General features: G+C 33.7%; 1 protein-coding gene across 1 annotated transcript; it reads right to left on the reverse strand.

Annotated features, from left to right (window-relative positions):
• Positions 1 to 399: 399 nt before the first annotated feature.
• On the reverse strand, positions 400 to 7,426 carry LOC124630433 (peroxidase-like). Its single transcript, XM_047164336.1, has 12 exons — positions 7,223 to 7,426; positions 6,751 to 6,890; positions 6,232 to 6,396; positions 5,185 to 5,372; positions 4,370 to 4,577; positions 3,847 to 4,044; positions 3,370 to 3,514; positions 2,587 to 2,743; positions 1,687 to 1,854; positions 1,207 to 1,405; positions 772 to 877; positions 400 to 667 (listed from the first exon to the last, which is right to left on the reverse strand). The coding sequence occupies exons 1-12, from the start codon at positions 7,348 to 7,350 to the stop codon at positions 562 to 564; spliced, it is 1,908 nt and encodes a 635-aa protein (XP_047020292.1). The 5' UTR covers positions 7,351 to 7,426; the 3' UTR covers positions 400 to 561.
• Positions 7,427 to 21,212: the final 13,786 nt, after the last annotated feature.

Below are 21,212 nucleotides of genomic sequence, written 5' to 3' on the forward strand. Positions count from 1 at the left end.
TTATATAATTTACCACACATGGTGAAAATGCTAGGCTATACAGCCTAGCATTGTCACCATGTTTCATTCGCATTTTTAATTCTTTAGTTAAAGTAAATTAACTTTGGTTAAAAGTATTTTACCTTTTTCATAAGAATGAGTAAAAAATTGATTAAATCTATCTGCCTGTTAGTGTATTTATATTAGGCAATTGCGCATAAAATGCGATTTTGAAAATATTCTGCAACTTACAGCATTTTTTTTCTTTAATTTACACAGACATAACTTATTTTCAAAACTCACATATTATTACATCAAAGTAAAAAACGAAGTCTGTCAGTAACTACATTTTAATGACAGTCCTTTAGTTTACCTCAAGATAATAAACAGAAGTAGTTGCCATAGTAATAAAAAAAACCGTTTTCATTTGTCATTCATTTAATTATTCAAACAAATACTCAACTCGAGGACAAATAGAAAATAGCATCATTATTCATTAGACTATTCGTGAACTTAGACTGGATTTTATAAGGTCAAACACCTTAATACTATTTTATAGATAGTAAGTATAATAAAATTATTCTAGTATACAAGGTATTTGGTCCAATGATTTTCAGGTTCACATTTCCCATCTTTCCAAGCGTGGAAATCTATTTTGTTTATTTCGTCACAGGAACACATTTGGTTTCTGAAACAGAGGAGGGAGATAATTAAATACGGTAAAAAAATACTTAAGAAACGAGCTTTTAACTGACAAAATCTTAAAATTCTATCAATAAATTGATAACTTACGCGTAACCAGCTTTCAGGAACGCTTGAGGTTGTATCCTGTCAACTGTGTCCCCGACATCACATAGCAGTCTTGCTATTGTAACTTTCCTGATTTCAGATAGTTGTGCTGAAAAAAACAGGGGAAAACTCATTTTAGAATGACAAAATTGGATTTGGAAAAAGGCACTTTATAGTTTTTGGTGGATATGCAACAGTGACGACGAAAAGCTCGGCGAGAACTATACTGAACATATAATTATCATGGTTCTCTTACTCTTAGTTTCAGCCAAAAGCGTTGGTTTAAATGGATTTAACATAATACATATACTTATGATTTTGATATAAACGCTTCAAAACTCTGCCATATTCATATCTGTATATTCTTGAAAACTAAAATGCTTTAACCGGCTTTTAAGAGCCTATTACTTCTATTATCTGAACCCTGAGCCAACTTACCAATATTAAAAGCATTAGGCCTGTCAGGTCTCTCATACCAATGCCTATCAGATATGGTGTTTCGTCTGAGTTGTTCCACCACCAGGCAGTAGAAGGTTGAAGGCACGAAGCCTCCGGGTATTGGCTTCTCTACCCAGATACCGGCTAGTAAATCAATGTCTTCTACTTTCTCGTATACTTCTTTAAGGATTTCTATGCGCTGAAAAAGGAAAAGTATTTCGTTGGTATATGTTATTTCGTCTCAAAATGGTGGTTTAGTCAAAAATCTGAATCAGTTTTTATTTTTTTCAATGAAGATTGGTCGCCATATTTTATTACGTCTCAGAAAAATATATTTTATTCTTGTATCTCAAATCTGATTCGTTTGTTGGACAGTTTACTTTTTATTTTTAAATTAGTTTAAAAAGAGCTTTTATTACGATGATCATAATGAAATAAAAATAAATTCGGATGTATTTCATGCTCAATTTTAAATATTACCTCAGGGTCAATGATCCCATGTAAATCATCGAAGCTGTGGACCGGCTTTCCGAAACAGAACTCTCTGTACTTGACATAAGGTGGGAATCCGAAATAGCGATTCTTTGCTAAGTCGTTCGTCATTAGGTCGGATACGTACTGGTGAGGACCGAGACCCATCTCTGTCACCTGAAAACATTTTTGAAGAAAATTAAATATTGACATAACAATAATAAATGAGAATTACAATGTAAATTTTTAATTGAATAAATTTCTTGACATACAATTTTTGCTTTATTAGGTCACTCAGGCCTAATCACTTAATAGGGATTGAAAAATTCCAAATTCCCAATATTTTCCACTACAATCCTTGCGTAATTCGGGATAGAAATTTCCTATAATGTATCAAGGGAATCATGACAGAAACTCATTCTTACGAAGTCTACATTGACATCAACTTTACCATTAGAGCAAACAATAACAGTTGAATTACGATTATGCGTTTCTTAATGTTGTCGAGCGTTCGACGTACCGGCGTCGTACAGTGCTTTTTGTATGACATTTCATGACATTTTGTAGGCAATTGGGAGCGATCGTACGATGGCGCGATGCGTTTTTCATCTAAGGCGTCGTCCTAATTGGCAGCGATCGTACGATGGCGCGATGCGTTTTTCATCTCACGATCTCACGATCTCACTTGCGAGGTCAAATAGGACACTCTGATGAAATCTGTATGTTTGAACTCATCGCACGACGAGAACGCATCGTGTCATCGTACGATTGCTGTCAATTAGGACGACGCCTTAGATGAAAAACGCATTGCGCCATCGTACGATCGCTCCCAATTAGGACGACGCCTAACGCACCGCTTCGGCACCGCAGCCGGCCGTCAAGAAACGCATAAGTTGAAAGGTTACTCACATCAGGATCAGCAATATAATCAAACTGAGCACTTCCTTGTCTAAAGCTGCCCTGGGTCAGATAGTCCATATTATCATCAACGCCGAAGTAACCAGTCCTTAACGTAAGATTAACTATAGGTATTTGTTTCAGGTAGTAGCCATCTTTGTCATATAATCTGAAATATAAAAAAAAACACACACACATTAAAATTCGTTTTTAGATCGGTAACTTTGTTGAGAGTTGTCTATTTACACGTTTTATGATTTTGACCTTGAGTTATAATTAAAATTTCAATGTGTTTATTACATCGGAGTTAAGCAGAATAGCTTTGTAGAAAAAAATATTATTTTGTCTGATAATAAAGTATAATAAATTAACTCGTCAAAATAATATAATTAATAGTGTTATTGTTTTATTTTTACTAGCTGATATTCGCAGGGTCACCCTTGCAAGGACATAGGAAGTAAAACTCACCGTACTTATTTTTATCTTATTTCGTTATGTATCTAAATTAAGCTCTAACATAAGCTAATATTATGTGACTCCTAAGATGTTGTAACTTGTACTACTAAGCATCACACACAACACACAAGCTGTGTTTAGTCTGTGGCTCAATGAAAATGTAAGCATACTGTAAGTTACTTTTGGCAATTTTTTATTTTTTATAATAGAATGATATCTGAGCAGAGTTTCTTACATTCAATGAGCACTTTAGAGTTTAGTATAGAATCCAGTTTCTTAACATACTTACTTGTTTAAAAAATATTTAGTAAGTACATAAATGTAGGTTTGGTGACTTACTTGAGCGGACCTTCTTGCACAGTGTGCACCCATCTCAATACGAAGGGGTATTCGAGTGAAACTTGCGGCAACACGTGTGGGTTGTAATCATCTTTGAAGCCGCCAGTCGATGTCAGCACTCCGTCTTTCACCATGTTCTCATACCCTGAACATTGAAAGGATGAGACGATGTTACTTGAATTTTTGCATTGATACAATATTTCTATGACGCAGGAAAAAAGTACATCATTTTGATTAAGGCCTTAGAATCACGCTTATCAAGTGCAAAAGCCATGGTTCTCGTTGTAAGATAGGTACAGGTTCTAAGAATGAAACTAAACTGAGAACCTAATCTCAACATTCAAAGGCTACTCTGATATCAACGGTACCTATTCCACTTTATGAGAAATCGAAAAATTATGCCTATACAATTGTGTACATCAGCTACTTAATTTAGGCGATGATGTAGAAATTTCCCCCAACTTGAAAAATACTCACCCATGAAAATCGGCAACAACTCATAGTAATATATCTGTAACGACACAGCTATGTTAATATCCCTCGTGACGTTGAACAGTTTGTCATCGTCCCAGCAGGGGTTGACGGCAGCCAGCTGCTTGGCGATGAAGTTGTGGTACCGCCAGAACCATACCACCATGAGGTTTATTCCTGCTAATGTGTTACCACCATCTTCGGCTGAAATAGAATTATTTAACATTATTTTTAAAATAATACCAATCACCAAATACACTTTGAGTAGGGGAGTATACAATACAGGAAACAAATGACGATCACAAACAATTGAACACTGTTAAACAAAATATTAAAAGAACAATATTTCGAAAGGCTTTCTAGTCGAACAGCGAATACATCGAATACTCAAATTATGAATGTTCATTTCACTGACAATTCCCGGTCCAAGACATCACGTATGTGCAAACCTTCTAGATAACGTGCAAATCTTTGAAAGATTGATTGATACTTTTGACGTATACCTAGCTGGTAATTTGATGTTACTTACGCATATCATGACACCTGGTCTCCTGAGGTCTTTGATTCAAGAAGCACACATTAGCTTGAGTCTTAGTACTGGGTGGCCATACCCTTCCTTTGTCATCCAACTCAGTCTTCACCATACCTCCTTGGAACGAGCGTCCTTTTTGCATCAGGCTAGACAATGCATTGCCGTATATAACTGACAGGTCCAGTAATGGAGTTGATGATACGATCTAAAGCAAAAACAAATGTTCAGGTATTTGTTATTTTGTAACACGGTTATTTTCGGGTATAAATAATTTTCTATTAAGATGTGTTCCCCAAGGATCAAGTCTAGGACCTATACTTGTAATTATGTTTAAATAAGTTGAAAACAGAATCAAAAGTAAAACAATAATTAAGTAATTAAAATAATACTGTCCACATACAGTAGGTGGTTTTATCTTCTGATCTTATTATTCATACATAATTATAATAGTCACAATACCTTTATTTCCGTGAGTATAATAATTAAAAATTTAAATGAATAGGCAATTTTTTGTACATAAATAAAAAAAAAAACAATTTGAGTTGCCAACAAATATGAGAATTAAGTTCAACCTTTGCACATGCCTATTCAAAACATAACTTCACGACATTTACATTACTTTATACTATGAAACTACTCAGACAAAAACTACGACTTAACGTAACTATAATAATCATATCTACCATATCCCAGTCGCATATTTCATCTCAATCTATTCAGCTATTCTACCATCACCAATAAACAAACGCACAAACCGAATTACGCATTCATATCATTTACTAACATTTGTATAAGGACATATAAGAACTCACTCTTTCAGGAGCAGTATCATTCTTAATGCAGCCAATAGTCTGGAAAGTCTCAGGTCTGGTCATGTTGACGCATCGGACGCCAGAGAAGCGGTGCACAGGGTCATCATCAGGGATCTTGTTGGGGGCGCACATGTAGTCAGTCTTGCCTCGTTCCAGGCAGCAGTATGGTTTCCATGCTATGTAGTTTACTGTGAAATAATTGGAATATTTTAGTTATTGTTTTGGGAGGATAGTTTTAGTTAAGGTGAGGGTTAGATGAGGTGAGTTGAGGCGAGGGATATTACAAAGATCTATTAACAGCTATGTATAAAATAGACTAAAATGTATGCATGGACCTTTATACTCAGAATTAGGAGTTGTTCAGCATTGAAAAAGAGGTAAGACAATAAAATTTTGAGTACCTTCAATGTAAAAAACAGTGTAAGAACTTAATTGAGTATGATATCTATCAACCTAAATGCATTGTTGCTCTTGTTGACTTCATCATAGATTAACTCAAGTTATCTTTTTCGAAATATACGTGAGTCACGCACAAAGCATTTCCTTATTGCAATGTTCCGCAAACTTAGATACATTTAAATTAATCTACATACACAGTTCGAAAATAAAAATAAAAGTGCACTACCTGACCTTTGTTTGCACTGAGGTCACAGTTTTATAGTCTGCGCAACTGTGAATTTTGGTTATTTATATTTTGTGAATGTTATTTTGAAAAAATATCTCGTTCACCATGGCGAACGGTTTAAGGGAAGGTTGAATTTAATTGATCAGTTCCGAATTATGTCTTTTAAGGAAAAATCAGCAAATCAATGCTGAAAGTTTACAACAACAAATATTCTTAATTTTTTTATTCCCACAAGAGAAGTTAAATATACATCATGCTCTCGCAAATAAATGTACTTTACCTTTATTTGTTTCTTTCCAAGAACTGTGTCTGGCCAAAATATGGCTAGGGAATATCGGGGATAATTTGGTTGTAGTTCATCTCTATATATTTCAGCACCTGTAATCAAAACCCTAAAGCACGTACTAACCGACTCTTCATACCTGTGTCATGCAAAGAAACAATATCAGCAGACATGAAGACTATGAAGTGGATGGCCAGGTTCGTGAACAGGGGGCTCGGTACTCGACCGACTGACACCAGGCGGGTTCTCAGGTATCTGGCTAAGGGCAGGTCATTTCCAGATGCAGCTTTCTTCGGCTCAAAGTCTGTGAAGAAAATGAGGGTATTAGTAGGTTGTATTTTGCACTTTTTCGTAAATTTGACTGTGTCGCATAACATTTTTTTAAGAAGGTCAATTCTAAGAGCCTAAAATCAATAGAGAGATCTAACATTTAGGTGCAATACCTAATGCGCTTGTTTATCTAAAACTATACTTTTGGCTACTTATAATTAATTCCTGCTAATGTGTAGTGTTCAAGGTCACGAAATGGTCCCAAAATCTTACATCAATCTTTAGTTACCCCTAGTAAAAGCAGAGCTTGGTTAAATAATACAAAGCAAGGCCAATAAAATTGGTAAAAGACTGCAGACAATGAAATAAATAATTGACATTTACTCACTTTTATCAAAGACAGGTGGTAATACCCTCGCAAAAGGAGTATGAGTGGCTCCTCTGGTAGGATGTTGCAGGTTGTTGCAGGAACCATCCACTCTCCTGCCTTCGTGAGGATCACATGGCTCTATTTCATTGACGCACCAGCTGCAGAGGAATTTGAACTTTAAGGTGTTGATAATAATGATAGAATATACAGGGATAGATCCTGTGGGAGAACTCGAAACTGCCATCCAAACAGACAGCTTTGATGGGCTCAAGGTACAAGAGAAAATTAAAGAGGAATCTACGAGCAACACAGGAACTGGTAAAGAAGAAAGATGATGTAGAAATAAATTATTATTTACTTAATAAAAAAAATGGACAAACATTATTTTTAAAAAATCTCATTTTGAAAAAATAAAAATCCACCTCATTTCACATAAGCATAAACTTTGGACAATCATCATTGGACAGAAAATACCCAATAAAATACTTACAAAGTAGTATTAGCCTTATCGTGTCTTTTCACATCCTCCCTTGTAATCTGAGTCCCATAATACGAGTCATAGAAAATCGCTGCCCTCACACTGCACGAGACCGAAACTAAATAAATTAAAATCAACATTTTACGTGTGGACTCATTGAAGTACAATAGAGTAATACAAGAAAATTATGCAGCTTCGAGTGTCGGTACTAACTGGTTTGGTTTTGAGAATTATATTAGTCATGTAAAGACGGATTAACAAGGACTATGTGAAGGGTAAAACTTGATAGGTGAAGCACGAATGCACTAATAATATAGACCATTTGTAATGGTTCAAATATTTTTTAACTAACTGTATCCCGCACTTTATGTACTAGGAAAATAACAAGCCTTTCCCTATAAATGAGACATCTATTACATCTCGCTGAGATTGACAGACTTTTACTGACTAAAACCCACCATGTTTCTTCTGGATTTTAAGTTGTGTTCTGCGGACCTACTGAGGCTAGACTTATTAAAAAAAAGTTCAGATAACAAATTAAAAAAATATATGTACTAATTATTACACGTTTCTTTTTAATGTAATAACATTGATTGAATATACCATAATGTAAGAATCTCAATTCCACATGAAAGTCTTTATTTCGTAACTGAAAGGTACAAGTCTCTTAACGAATCATTTCAATTCATCTTTTAACGAATGTATACAAAATATTCTGTTTCCTGAATGATATGTGAAACTTGTTTAATTTAAAGTGCACTGTGCAGTCTTTATCGAAAATGTGCCCATTGCCTGTCGAAATAAAAATAATATCCAGCAATACTTTCTTCGAATCAATTTTTATACGGTTTCATTGAAGCTTTTATGTTTAACTATCCGTTTTCCCGTGGTTTCACTCGTGCTCGTAGTAACTACTGCTCGCACCCGGATCAAATATAACCTATTTAAAGTGAAAGAACTTTTCAAATCGGTTCATTAGTTCCGGAGCCGGTTCAAACAAATAAGCAAAAAAATCTCTACTATATTAGTATGGATAGATAGGTACATGAAAATGTAACCCAAAAGCTTATGATCACGGGATGATAGTATTGAAACCTGCTTTAATTTACGTTTAGCATTAATTATGGAAAGGAATTCATTAACCTTTAAATGTCTCGCAAAAATTGTTAGTCTAGTTTTTAACGTAATAAAAATTAGAAGCAGATGTAAATAAATCTGTATCATTAAGTTTTTACAGATATGTGCACACTTAAAGGCTAAAGTTTGTTAACTAATTTACTTTACAACAGTTTTACAAAATGATCTTATTATAGGGAAATATTAAAACTAAGTATCAAAATATTCATCCGCATCGCTGTCAGCTGGGATCGTGCCCAAAAGGCTGGCGGCATTGCCACGCTGGATGGCAATGCATATCCTTTGACCGAAGTATAGGCCAGCCCTTTGGTCACGAGTGGACTCCACTAATCGCTTACTAATTTCTCGAAAGAGTCTGTGGGCACTTGGGCCCCATGGTCCCAAGGTTATGGTGGTTAACTAATTAAAAATGAATACTTATATTTTAAGGAATTTATTTGACATTATTGGCATTCGTAAGAAACCAGTAAGTCTCAAAGGGTATCGGGTTGTGCGTGTACCTATCTGGGTTGAAGAGATCAGATAGGAAGTCGCTCCTTGCTGCATCCCATCAGACTGAAAGCTGACCCCAACATAGTTGGGAAAAGGCTCAAGAGATGCTGATGACGACTCATATTTTAAGGAAACCTAGTCAAAGTCATATTGTTTCCACACTAGTAGATTTTCAGGCCATTAATCAGATCTTTGTTATATTTTTCAATGATTTATTTCATATTGTCACGTATGATCTTATTTCCAACAATGGGTGAGCTAGAAATATACTAGTATTCACCTTGCTTTAATAAATAGGTATTGTGGTTTATGTACTGACTAGCTTCCGCCAGCGGCTTCGCCCGCGTGTTGTGTTTATAAAAAGTAGCCTATGTGTTAATCCAGGGTATCACCTATCTACATATCAAATTTCAATCAAATCGGTCCAGCCGTTTTTGCGTGATTGAATAACAAACATACATTCATACATTCTCACAAACTTTCACATTTATAATATAAGTAGGATTTTAATCGTATATAAAAGTGACATAATCTAACACGGAGCTTTGTTTGACAGACATTATATTATGACCTTAATTCAATAATATTAATGTAATTAATTCAAAAATAACGGAACTAACTCACTTTCAAGCAGGATTATGATTTCATAGCTCTTACCTAGCAAGGTAGAAATAGGTGCGAGGTCGCATTGAATAAAATATTGTTTTACAATTAATTTATTTGATAAAGATTACAAGTAGTAGGTAATTTTATTATAAAATTAGAAAGACATACATATTTTGTTGTTATTCTTAATGTCTACATGATAAGTTTAGGTTAAATTAGAAATTAAAGGTTATTTTATTTATGATCTCTTTAATTTGACCTCTGTAAATATTAAAATTGAATTTTGGTCCAGATGATTTATATGACCCGAAAATGTTTTATAATTTAAGCACAATTAACAATATAAACTTCTCTTTTATTAGAAACACGAACTGAAGATGTTTGAGAGCACTTCAGGGCGATAATTGAAAAGTTGTACAGATAAATTATTAAATTCTAAGTTAATATTAAAACGCTTTAAACTTTGCCATTTGTGTGCTGGTTACATAATTTATATTTTAGCATTTAATGAGTGAATTTATGACTATTGTCTGAGGATTTTTTTTACCACAAGCAATTTTTTTTTGTGTAATTGGACTAAATATAGTCTATACAACCCTTAAATCGGTTCAGTAATTGGTTCGGTATTATAATATAATGTAGTTATAGGTATTTTAAATTTAAATAAACTTGCCGCTTGCCAATGCTTTCTCCCCAGCACCCAGAGTTAGACTGTTAGAGAACGCCTAAGGCGTTAAGTCCGCCATTGTACATTATACCTACCTATGTAAGATTAAATATATAACTAATTCCTCTTTGTAATATAATTTAGCATGTGACAAGGTAAGCGACAAAATATAAGTTAAAATGTGAAAGTAAGCGACACCGCAACCAGAAGTTACTCATTTACTTATTAATACTTATTATACATATATTGATACTAGAACTATCGGAATTACTTTATTAACTTACATTTATTACCGGATCAACAATTACAAAGACAATAAAACAAATTGGTTCATCTATCTATACTAATATTATAAAGGTGAAGAGTTTGTTTGTTTGTTTGAACGCGCTAATCTCAGGAACTACTGGTCCGATTTGAAAATTTCTTTCAGTGTTAGATAGCCCATTAATCGAGGAAGGCTATAGGCTACTTTTTATCCCGGTACGGAAAGTAGTTCCCACGGGATGCGGGTGACACCGCAGGCAGAAGCTAGTTCTAAGATATAATTAAGCTGTCTATTACGTTCTAAACATATATTATCATGTATTACTTCCTTTGTTTTTATGATAAACGATTTGCCCTTAACTCGATTTTTTTGTATTTTGATGTACATGTTCTTTTGCACGCAAGTGTATTCGTACGTTACGGGTAAGGAAACCAGATCGTCATTTCCTGAGCAAGTCATAGGTAATACCTGAAATGTATTAATTTGTGTTATAAAATGCCAATTCTATTCTTATAATTTTAAGTAGATATATACTTGCAAATATCTCATACTGGTTTCCACCCCCAGTTTCATACGCGTTCTAAGGGAAACCACTCTCATAACCCTGATGAATGTAGTGTACTTATATTCGTCTTTTCTATCTACCTCTCAGCCCGATTTCAAGTCAAGTGTTTCTAGCGTAACAGCATTGCAAAGAGACATACTTAATCGCTTTCGCAATTACGATATTAGTTTAAAATATTAGGATTTAAAATAAATATCCTTCAAATAAAAATAATACTAACTCAGTATCAAATAATTGAAGCTGTTTAAAGAAAAATTAGATCTCTTACGAGATAACAAGCGTGTTTACTTAATTAGAGTTTCCAAGGTTTATGAATACATTGTATTTATCAAGGCTCAGCACTAATTACAACGCGTCGAGTAGGCCTTTAATTAGTCATACTATTTGTGTGTTCTTTGTTGGATTTTTGAAGTTATTTGTTGGTATAGCTTTAAACTATCTTTTTATTATTTAGGTATCATCATCATCCAACCTTTTTATCATCACACTGCTGGGCTCAGGCCCCTTCTCATACAGGGAAGGATAGAGCGTTAATCACCACGCGTGGTCAATGCGGATCGGTGATTTTAGACTCCCTTCCAGCTCTGCTGAAGAGTTTTTCTTCACCTAAAAAGTACATACAAACTTAGAAAGGTTGCATCGGTTTTTCTAAAGTTTCATGACAAATAGTTAATTTTAAATAAAAATGTGGGAAGTAATCAACCATAGCTAATTATAAACCCAAGAAATGTTTCAACATTTAGTCATGAAATCTCTGTGCCTACATAAATAAAATAAGTAAAGAGACTCTTATACTAAAGTTAATTAGAAATCCAAGTTCCACTTAATCCAGAAGATAATTACTTAACTTTATAGTTTCTTAGAGTCGTGAATGATGTAATTACAGAACACTATTAGCATTTAAAGTGCTCCAATAAAAGTTTGTTATAAAAGATAGGTACTTTTTTTTGCAACTTCCGTACTGATTTGCATTTTAGACGTCTTTATAGGAAATAGGCTTCTTGTTGTTTAAGCGGCTTTTGTTAGAATTATGCGGGATAAAAAATATTAAGATTATAATTTTTATTATGTTTAAAATACTAGTGTTTTTTTATTCGCGTCCCGGAATTCTCGCAGCCGGACAAAATACAGCCTATCTTAATCAGTGATAGTCTTCAATATTTCTGTCTAGATTCAGTAGTTTTGGCACTTTTAGGGTGAAAACAAAAAATGTTCATACCTTTGCCTTTTTACTGTGAAAGATTAGAAAGTACCAAATAAGTACCTGCAGGAAGTCAAAGTATATACTGATTAATAGAGAAAAGGAATTGAACCTTATACTCCACATTAAATGCTAATAACTTCACCGTTCAACACCGATTTCAATAGTCTAGAATATAAATTACACCTAAAGACAAATAAATCAACCCAGACTACCGTCAGTTAGTTAAACCTTCGTGTAAACCTCTTACGCTTGCGTTCAAAATAACTGACTCAATATCTCAATTTGCAAATTCTATTTGACAGTTAAAGTGAAATTACGTGATTGGGAATCAACTAAGCAATTTATTTCGTTACACTTTTGTTTCAAAACATTTGGGTATTCTTTGATTTAATTAATTTCGATTTATTCCATTCTAATACCAAAAACTAATACCACTGGTATTTGTTTCAACTCATATTTTGTTTCTATTCCGAACGGATACCATTGTTTAAACTAATACCAAAACAAGTTCAAAGATATAAGGTACAGTCAGTAAAAATGCTTTGTATGTAAATATAAGACCTTTAATTGAAAAAAAAAAACAGATAACTCCAAAAAAAACAAATTTTGTTAGCAAACGTCTTGTTCAATGATAAAATATCACTTAAATAACCAACTTTAATATAATTTTAGTTCCTCTCTATACCTGTATAATATTTTTTTTTGCAAAACCATCAAACAGGAAGAATTTACTTACAATCTAAAAATTACAAAATATCACAAAAAATTAACTCTTAATTTATATTGAAATTTATCTGACATAGTTATTATTAGATAGGTACGTAATTATTCACGTCTACCTATCTCATAACAACTATGTCAGGTAAATTTTTAACAAAAATAAATCACTTTTTATCTAACAATTGTAAAATATCACAGAAAATCAACTTTTTGTATAATCTAATCAGTCATTCATCACCTACATAGCAATGAATCAGTATTTTTTTTGCAATAATATCTAATATGAAAAATTCACTTTAAATCTAACAATTATAAAATATCACAGAAAATCAACTTTTTGTATAATCAAATCAGTCATTCATCACTTACATAGCAATGAATCAGCATTTTTTTTTGCAATGAATTCTAACCTTACCTAAACAATTGTAAAACACAGAAAATCAACTTTTTGTTTAATCAAATCAGTCATTCTTCACCTATATAGCAATGAATCAGCAATTTTTTTTTGCAAAAATGTCATCCTTACTAATATTATAAATCGGAAAGTGAGTTTGTTTGTTTGTTTGTTTGTTTGTTCCGCTTTCACGCCGTAACTACTGAACCGATTGCTTTGAAATTTTGCAGACGTAAAGTTAGAAGTCCGGATTAAATAATAGGGTACTTTTTATCCCGAAAAAAATAGATATTCCCGAGGGAAAACAAAAATATTGTTTGCTTGATGGATGGATTGTAGATGGCGCTGTGTGTCGTTTAAAACAAGGTAATATATTGCAAACGAATATAAACATGTAAATTTAGAAGCTAAATGATACGATAATGAATCCCCGAAAATGAGGAATTCCCGAGGGATGATGTACAATTTGTTTAATCGTCTAAACTGTTTTTTTTTTACATCTACTTATATATTGCAAACGAATATGAACATATAAATTTAGAAGCTAAATGATACGATAATGAATCCTCGAAAATGAGGAATTCCCGAGGGATGACGTACGATTTGTTTTATCGTCTTAACTGTTTTTTTTACATCTACTTATCCTGAATTAACTATAATTCAACGAATTACTAATTGGTATAAGTATTAGTTAAGTTATTTCGTTCTTGAGGTATGCGATAGATGGCGCTGGGTGTTTTTAAAACGTGGTAACGATGTGTTTTTAAAATACATAAGAAGTGGAATGATAGCTTTTTAAAACGTGGTGACGTTGTTTTTTTTAAGATACGTAAGAAGTGCAATGATATCTCGCGCTTTAACCTGTAGCTCATTGTTCAATCGCGAGCTTCCCGATAGCTCGATAGATGGCGTTGTGCTTTTCTGTATCGTGGTGTTAAGGTTCGCCGCGAATTAGTCTGTTTTGAAATCAGTGGGGCCCAGTAGCGCCAGGGCCAGCCGCGGCTGCGGGTTGTTCGAAAGAGGTACCGCGGCCCTGGTATATAAAAGGCCTAGGACGGAACACGACGATTTTAGTCAGTAAGAGTCTGACACTCCCTCACCGCTGCTAACCCACAGCGGGAGGGGTGAACCGAATTCCACGCGGGCGAAGCCGCGGGCGGAAAGCTAGTATATGAATAATTCACTTATAATCTAAGAATTATAAAAGGGTATGATTTAAGCTGTCACCAATTTAATTAATGTTGTGTTTCTTTAATAATAGGGTTTAACCTCAAAATAGTAGATTTGTCACCAAAATGTAGTCACCAAACAATATAAAATCAATTCCACAATAAATTACCGAAAATCATGGAGATACGGGGTCAACTACCAAATAAATGGTTTTGAATGTATTATAATAGGTTTGTCCTAATAGTATTTAAGCAAACTAATTTAAAGAGATCACCAATAAATCATTTATTAAAGTCAAAATAATCAATATTTATTGTTAAAAATAACAATCACTGAATAATCAGCGCTGGTTTGGATTTTAAAGGGCGCCCCCTTTTTGTTTTCGGGCCGATAAGTAATTTTTTTGCTTCTGGTGGGGGGTTGGCCAGCTTTAAGCGTATGGCTAATCCGATAAGGGTATGATTTAAGCTGTCACCAATTTAATTCATTTTGTGTTTCTTAAATAATAGGGTTTGCCCTCAAAATAGTAGATTTGTCACCAAAATGTAGTCACCAAACAATATAAAATCAATTCCACAATAAATTACCGAAAATCATGGAGATATGGGGTCAAGTACCAAATAAATGGTTTTGTATGTATAATAATAGGCTTGTCCTAATAGTATTTAAGCAAACTAATTTAAAGAGATCACCAATAAATCATATATTATATCACTAGAAAATTTCATGAAGGTCTAAAAATGTAGAGTGGTCGTCATCATCCTTTCAACCAAAAGAGTCTACTACTTAACTGGCCATGTGCCTCCCCCAAGGCTTTTAATTGTCCACAGGTAGTATAAATATATTTAAATTAAATTTCTAGCTGAATAGTAAAGAAAACACTTAATTCAAGTCAAAATAATCAATATTTATTGTTAAAAATAACAATCACTGAATAATCAGCACTGGTTTAGATTTTGAAGGGCTACAACCTACAACCCATTCGTTGAGGCCCGAAAGCGCGCCAATTTGTCTCCCTTCCCTTCCTCTTCCCTTTGAACATAATATTTTCATTAAAATTATAAACTGATGTATTAAATTGGTAACGAATATATGATTTTAATAACTGAACGAAACAAAATGTAACTACTATATTGGTGACAAAATAACAAATAAAAAGTAGTCGCAGTCAGGCATCGATTAATCGATTGATTTGGTGACAGATCTACCAATTTGAGCACCAAGCTATTATTTAAGAAATAAAACTATTATTATAAGAACGAAGTTTATATTCATGTAATGCACTACAATTTTATTGGTTATCCATCTCATATTTTACACATTATATTAATAATAATTTGGTAATTCATACCTGGGAACAGTCTTTGTTTATCTGAGAACGAAAATATTTCGTGGCGATAGATCTATTTATTAGGTGATACAACTTGATGACAAATATAAATTTTGGTGACAAAAAATATAGTTCCCATTATAAAATATCACAGAAAATCAACTATTAGTATAATCAGCTAAATGACGTGTAAATAATTTCTTATATTTCAACAATTAGTAGCTAAACCCTTAATTTTTCTAAGCAGTGACCTACGGAGATTTTGTTTTTGAGGAGTTGGTCAGTTACGTATGTGATCCACGAATTTTTCATAATAGTTGTCTGTGCACATCGTTTTGCGGGGGGTGCGTTTGATTTATATTGAGTAACAACCACTGTTTGTAAATCTGCGTCCTCTTTCAGCACGTTCAGAAGCTGATATAAATTAGCATTCTTTGGCACAGCCGAGTTTAATTTCTTATGCCAAGATTCTACGGCATTTGTGGTTCGATGGCGTTCACCATGAACGCACCAAATGTCTACAAAACTCTCGTTCTCTAGCCATTGTGACACCATGTAGTCATTAAATGTTTGAATGGCGTCAGTATCAGGACAGTCTTCCATTATGTAGCACCATCCTTCTGATATGAATTTACGAGGAAGTAAAGGCAGTAAAGCTGAAAGTCTTACATGTCTTTGGCTGATAGCATCTTTTGTCAGATCCAACTGTTTTGCTTTTTTCCATACATTTTTGGAATAATGAAAGTAGCATCCTTTAATCACAACTGACGGAAAAACAATTTTAATGGCGTTCATTGCGGCTAGTTCAAAATCTGTTAAAAATTTTACGGGTTCCCACCCAGGAATGTTTTGTTTCAAAATTTCAAATAATTTTTTGTATGTTTCTTCTGTTTTTTTGTTAAGTAAAACATAAATAAGAGGAACTATACGAGTGTGATCTTCGTCACTTCCCAGATCTCCGTGGATAGTATATAACTGCACAAAAGGCTCAGGGGTGCAATCGAATGTTCCGTCGCTTTCAAAAAATTTAATGCTCGGAATTTTCTCTAGTTGATTTGGACTGACCAAGATTATTATTCGGGTATTGGAAGACTCATCTTTATAATCGTAAAACAAAAAATCTCTAAATTGTAATGGAACTTCTACTTCATCAATTGATTTACATTTAATTTTTTTTACACCAGCTGCGTTGTTTCTTGCATAATACAATTTTGATTTGATGTTTGCAAACGATGGGATATTTCTCACCAAATCTGATTCAGTAGCGCAGAATTGTGATTTGAATTTGTTATATATGTTTGGTATTGGGGCGAAATCAGACTTCATCACTTTATCTCTTAAATCATCCAGCTTTTTTGCCATTACATTTTTGAATTCATCGGGCTCGCAGCTATGATTTTTCTCATTGGAAATATTGCCATCCTGTGAGGACAACAAAATAGCTTTAGCAAAATAGTTTTCGGATAAAAATACATATTGAAAGATGGAACACTAACTGTCTTATTCATAATATAACGCTTACCGAAGGTATAAACCTTCATTAGTTAAAACATGTGTTAAGGTGGATGCTCCAGGGTGGCCCGCAAAATTCAAATTATCGTAAGTTTTTTGCAATTTGCAGCTCAGTATGGGATAGTTTAGTAATAGAAACTAAATTCGCGGTACTGGCATGTATGTATTTATATCATTATATTAGTTAAATTTATCAATGTAACCCACTAAGTAAAAATTTTTATTAAACGTAAAGTTATTATTAAAATGGCACATTTTCTCTTTTCTATAAGTTAGACAATTATATTGAAGGTTTTAATAAGTATAATTGTGTAAATACATACATGCCAGTACCGCGAATTTAGTTTCTATTAATAAAATATCCGATACTCAGCTGCAAATTGCAAAAAACGTACGGAAATTTGAATTTCGCGGGCTACCTTGGAGCATTCACCTTAAGCCTACCGAACGTTCGATAAAAATTCTTATTCATAATCGTTTCTTAGAGCTCCCATAACTAAACGCCACTATCGTACACAATGTTGCCATTTTGTAGAAAAATATGCGATTTTAGTCGATTTTAACGTTGTTTGCCTCTGGTCACAGAAAATTTGTCTATGCATTTTTAAACACTGTTTTTTTTTTACTCTTGCTATTCCAATTCACTTTTGACAATGACAGAATTGTCGACAACGGCATCGGTACTAATTGCCATTTAAAGAAATAGAATAGAATTGATGTCGGCCATTTTATTGTTAACGAACGTTTAAAAAAGGGTAATGGCTTCTTTAAATCAAATTAACTTTAATGGAGAAATAAAGAGTGTTTTTACCTCTAAAATACGATTATGAATACCATTTTTTTAACAAGCTTCCTACAAAGGCCTTATAAAGCTCCACTAATCCATTATAAATAAGCCAGTTAAACTCTATGTAAGAAGTTGGTAACATACCTTTATCTGTAAAGATCCACTGCACTCTTTAACATTCACACATCTCCAATGGGTCCATCCATTTTTATTTTCCCTTTTTTTTGTGTACTGGTAACCAGCTCTCATTAAAACCAAGCCACCATTTCTTGTTATGAAAGTCAAGCTTCCTGTTTTTCCCGAAGATGTTGAGGGCTGATTATCAGCTTCCTCAGACATATCTAAAAAAAACTATATATTGTATGTAACTTTTACATTTGATTGGATTATGATAAAAAAATCAAATAATAGGTATTTTAAATAACACTAATTTTAATAAAGAGAAGTAAATTATACAAAAGAACAAATTAATATACACACTTTGGATGGACTTCGCTGGAGAAATTGCTGGCGTTACTGCAAACTCCGTTGAAGTCCCCGTTGAAACCCCGTGACCCTCAATATAGGTGAAAAAGGCAAACTTACCTGGGAAACAGGGAAGTGGACAGGAAGGCAGTCTGCCGACGACGGGGCACTCGAATGCCGGCCGGCCAGCGGGACACTTTCTCGCGGGCTTTTATGGGTTTTTTTTTTATTTTTATCGCGCGACGAACCGCAGGCGATACCAATATTTGACTTTTTCAAAGAGAAGTGAAAACAAAAGCGAAACCCGTCATGGCAGGAAAAATTAAAAATAAAGAAATGAGGAAACGACCAAGAAGTCTGAACACACTTAATAAATAAAAATCACTGTCACTCTGATACCAATACGCCACCGCCACCGCACGGAAATGTACTGAGGAATTTATGTAGATAAAAGGAGATGGCCAAAAAAAAACCCAGAGTCGACAGAAACTTCATATGTATGGTTGGATTCAGTATAATGTGTAGATTACAAAAAGTATTTCATATCATCTAAAAACCATGGGGTTCTCTTTTTACAAGGTTTTTTCGATGAAGATTTTAGTACTAAAAAAGCATAACTTTTCTATTTGCTGTTCATTAGAAGTTGTGCATAAGATAAAACTTTACACTCTGGTGTATGTCTGTTAGCACTATACACGAGTGAAGGTTTAGAGCTGACCTGATGATGGAGAATAGAGAAGGTCAAGGAAACTCGGCAATGGTAAATATTAACTACCTCGTGTTTGGGCTTATATTATTCGCATTGACGAGAACTTTTCAAAAAAAACTTCTAGGTTTTTTTTTTAACTTCTAAGTTTTTTTTTTACTTTTAATTTTTATTTTTAAATTAATCTTTGCCAGTTCAGAAGTTTACACATAATAGGGAAACCTCTTCAAGCAGGTAAGGAAGGGTACTTAATCGTATCTGGAGTGGTTCATGTCAATAGTGCAACGGGAGGGGGTCAAACTCAAGACCTTTTAATTACCAGGCAAACTCTGTAACTATGGGGATATTACTATTCGCATGTATAATGTTAGTATACCTTGTTTTTTATGGTCCTTTATGTAAATAATCTTTAAAATCAACATAAATTCAACATAACCTATTTTTGTGAAAATATGATATAGCTCCTATACCCCATGGATTTCAGGCTGGACTTTTTGGCACCATCAAAGGTCTATCCTAATGAACCCATTGGTACCCATTTCGTTGCTGTCGATTCTGGGTTATTTTACTATAAAGATTTGGCCATCTCCTTTCTCTCCGAGTCAAAGCACAACATTCCAGTCACACTTGACTCTGATTGGTTGTTTCGAATTTTGGAACAATAGAGCAAACTCACCCTTTCTCGCAGGTAAAAAAAATAGCAAGATGATTCACTAAAACTACTCTTACCTATGCTAACCTTTGTAAAAATATTGGAGTGAAGTGAATTTGGAAAGTTTTAAGCATTATATTACGATTACATAAAAATATTGAAAAACAAATTTACTTTGATTAGGTTTGACTGCGCTGACTGTACCAAATTCAAGTTGTTGGTATTCGTTCGTACATCAAATTAAATTATTTAAAAAGTGGTATCCGTTCGGAACAGAAACAAAATATGAGTTGAAACAAATACCAGTGGTATTAGTTTTTGGTATTAGAATGGAATAAATCTTAATTTCAAGGAGGTTCCTAATTTATTAGTGGTATTCACGCTCATTAGACATTCATCAAGTAAGTTTTGGATACGTAACTATATAAAAAAAAAAACACATTTATAGCTTCTTTATCTTATTCTATTAAAATTGTAAATCAACATGCATGTACCTACTTAGTTTATTATTTGAATTATTATTTGAGATGTTGTGAGCAATATAAACAACAGCTAGCCAGTTTAGACGTGTTTTTATTACTCAGTAAATTAAAAAAGTGGGGAAAACCCCTTGGTAAACTAATTTGTTTTTTTAGACAAATATATTCAATCCTCAATGTTATGTATTTTTATTGAGCTCTGCAAAAAATGTAACTAAGCAAACTGACCTACTTATTCTGCACTGCAGTGTACAGAGTAAGCGGGCCAGTGTTGACACCAAGTTAATCCACAGTTGCCGCGCAATATATTTCTTTGGACCAACTTTAATATTTGGTCCTTCACTGCTGATCCCAACGCTATGCAAACCCCGAATTTAATAACTGTATGTTTGCTCAAAGATTTTTGTACGAAATCGCTATTTTATTGGTACCATTGGAGTTGTGTCAATATGCATGAAAAGGCTATACTTGGGATACAAATGTATGTTAGCGTACACAAGTCTTGAGTGCAATGAGGGTGTGGAGTCCTAGTGAGGTTGAGATTGTGGGTATGATTCTTGAATCAGATATGTGTCATGTGGTACATGTCAGAACATTGCTTGGGACATTACAAACAATCAAAGCTTCACATAATATAAAACAAAGGCGTGTTTGTTGCGACTGAAGTATTTGAACTTAAGACATCTGGACCGATTTGGATTTTGCCCATTTCTGAATTAGTGTTTAAAATAATGGGAAGGAAAGAGATTATATCAGAGAAAGCCGCGTGAAAAACCTAGAAGTTCAAGAATTTCAGATAGAATATAGAGGAAGTCAAGAAATACTTCAATATCATCCAATGGTTGGACATT

This window comes from Helicoverpa zea, chromosome 5, assembly GCF_022581195.2.
Source record: "Helicoverpa zea isolate HzStark_Cry1AcR chromosome 5, ilHelZeax1.1, whole genome shotgun sequence".
NCBI classification, from domain to species: Eukaryota; Metazoa; Arthropoda; class Insecta; order Lepidoptera; family Noctuidae; genus Helicoverpa; species Helicoverpa zea.

Bases quoted from the DNA above. Each gene is read 5' to 3' on its own strand.
- LOC124630433 (XM_047164336.1), bottom strand. From the start codon at position 7,350: ATGTTGATTTTAATTTATTTAGTTTCGGTCTCGTGCAGTGTGAGGGCA. The intron at 4,578-5,184 runs GTGAGTTCTTAT...TTTTTGCTTTAG, and splicing joins ATGATACTGCTCCTGAAAGA to ATCGTATCATCAACTCCATT. The intron at 1,406-1,686 runs GTAATATTTAAA...TTCCTTTTTCAG, and splicing joins ATGGGATCATTGACCCTGAG to CGCATAGAAATCCTTAAAGA.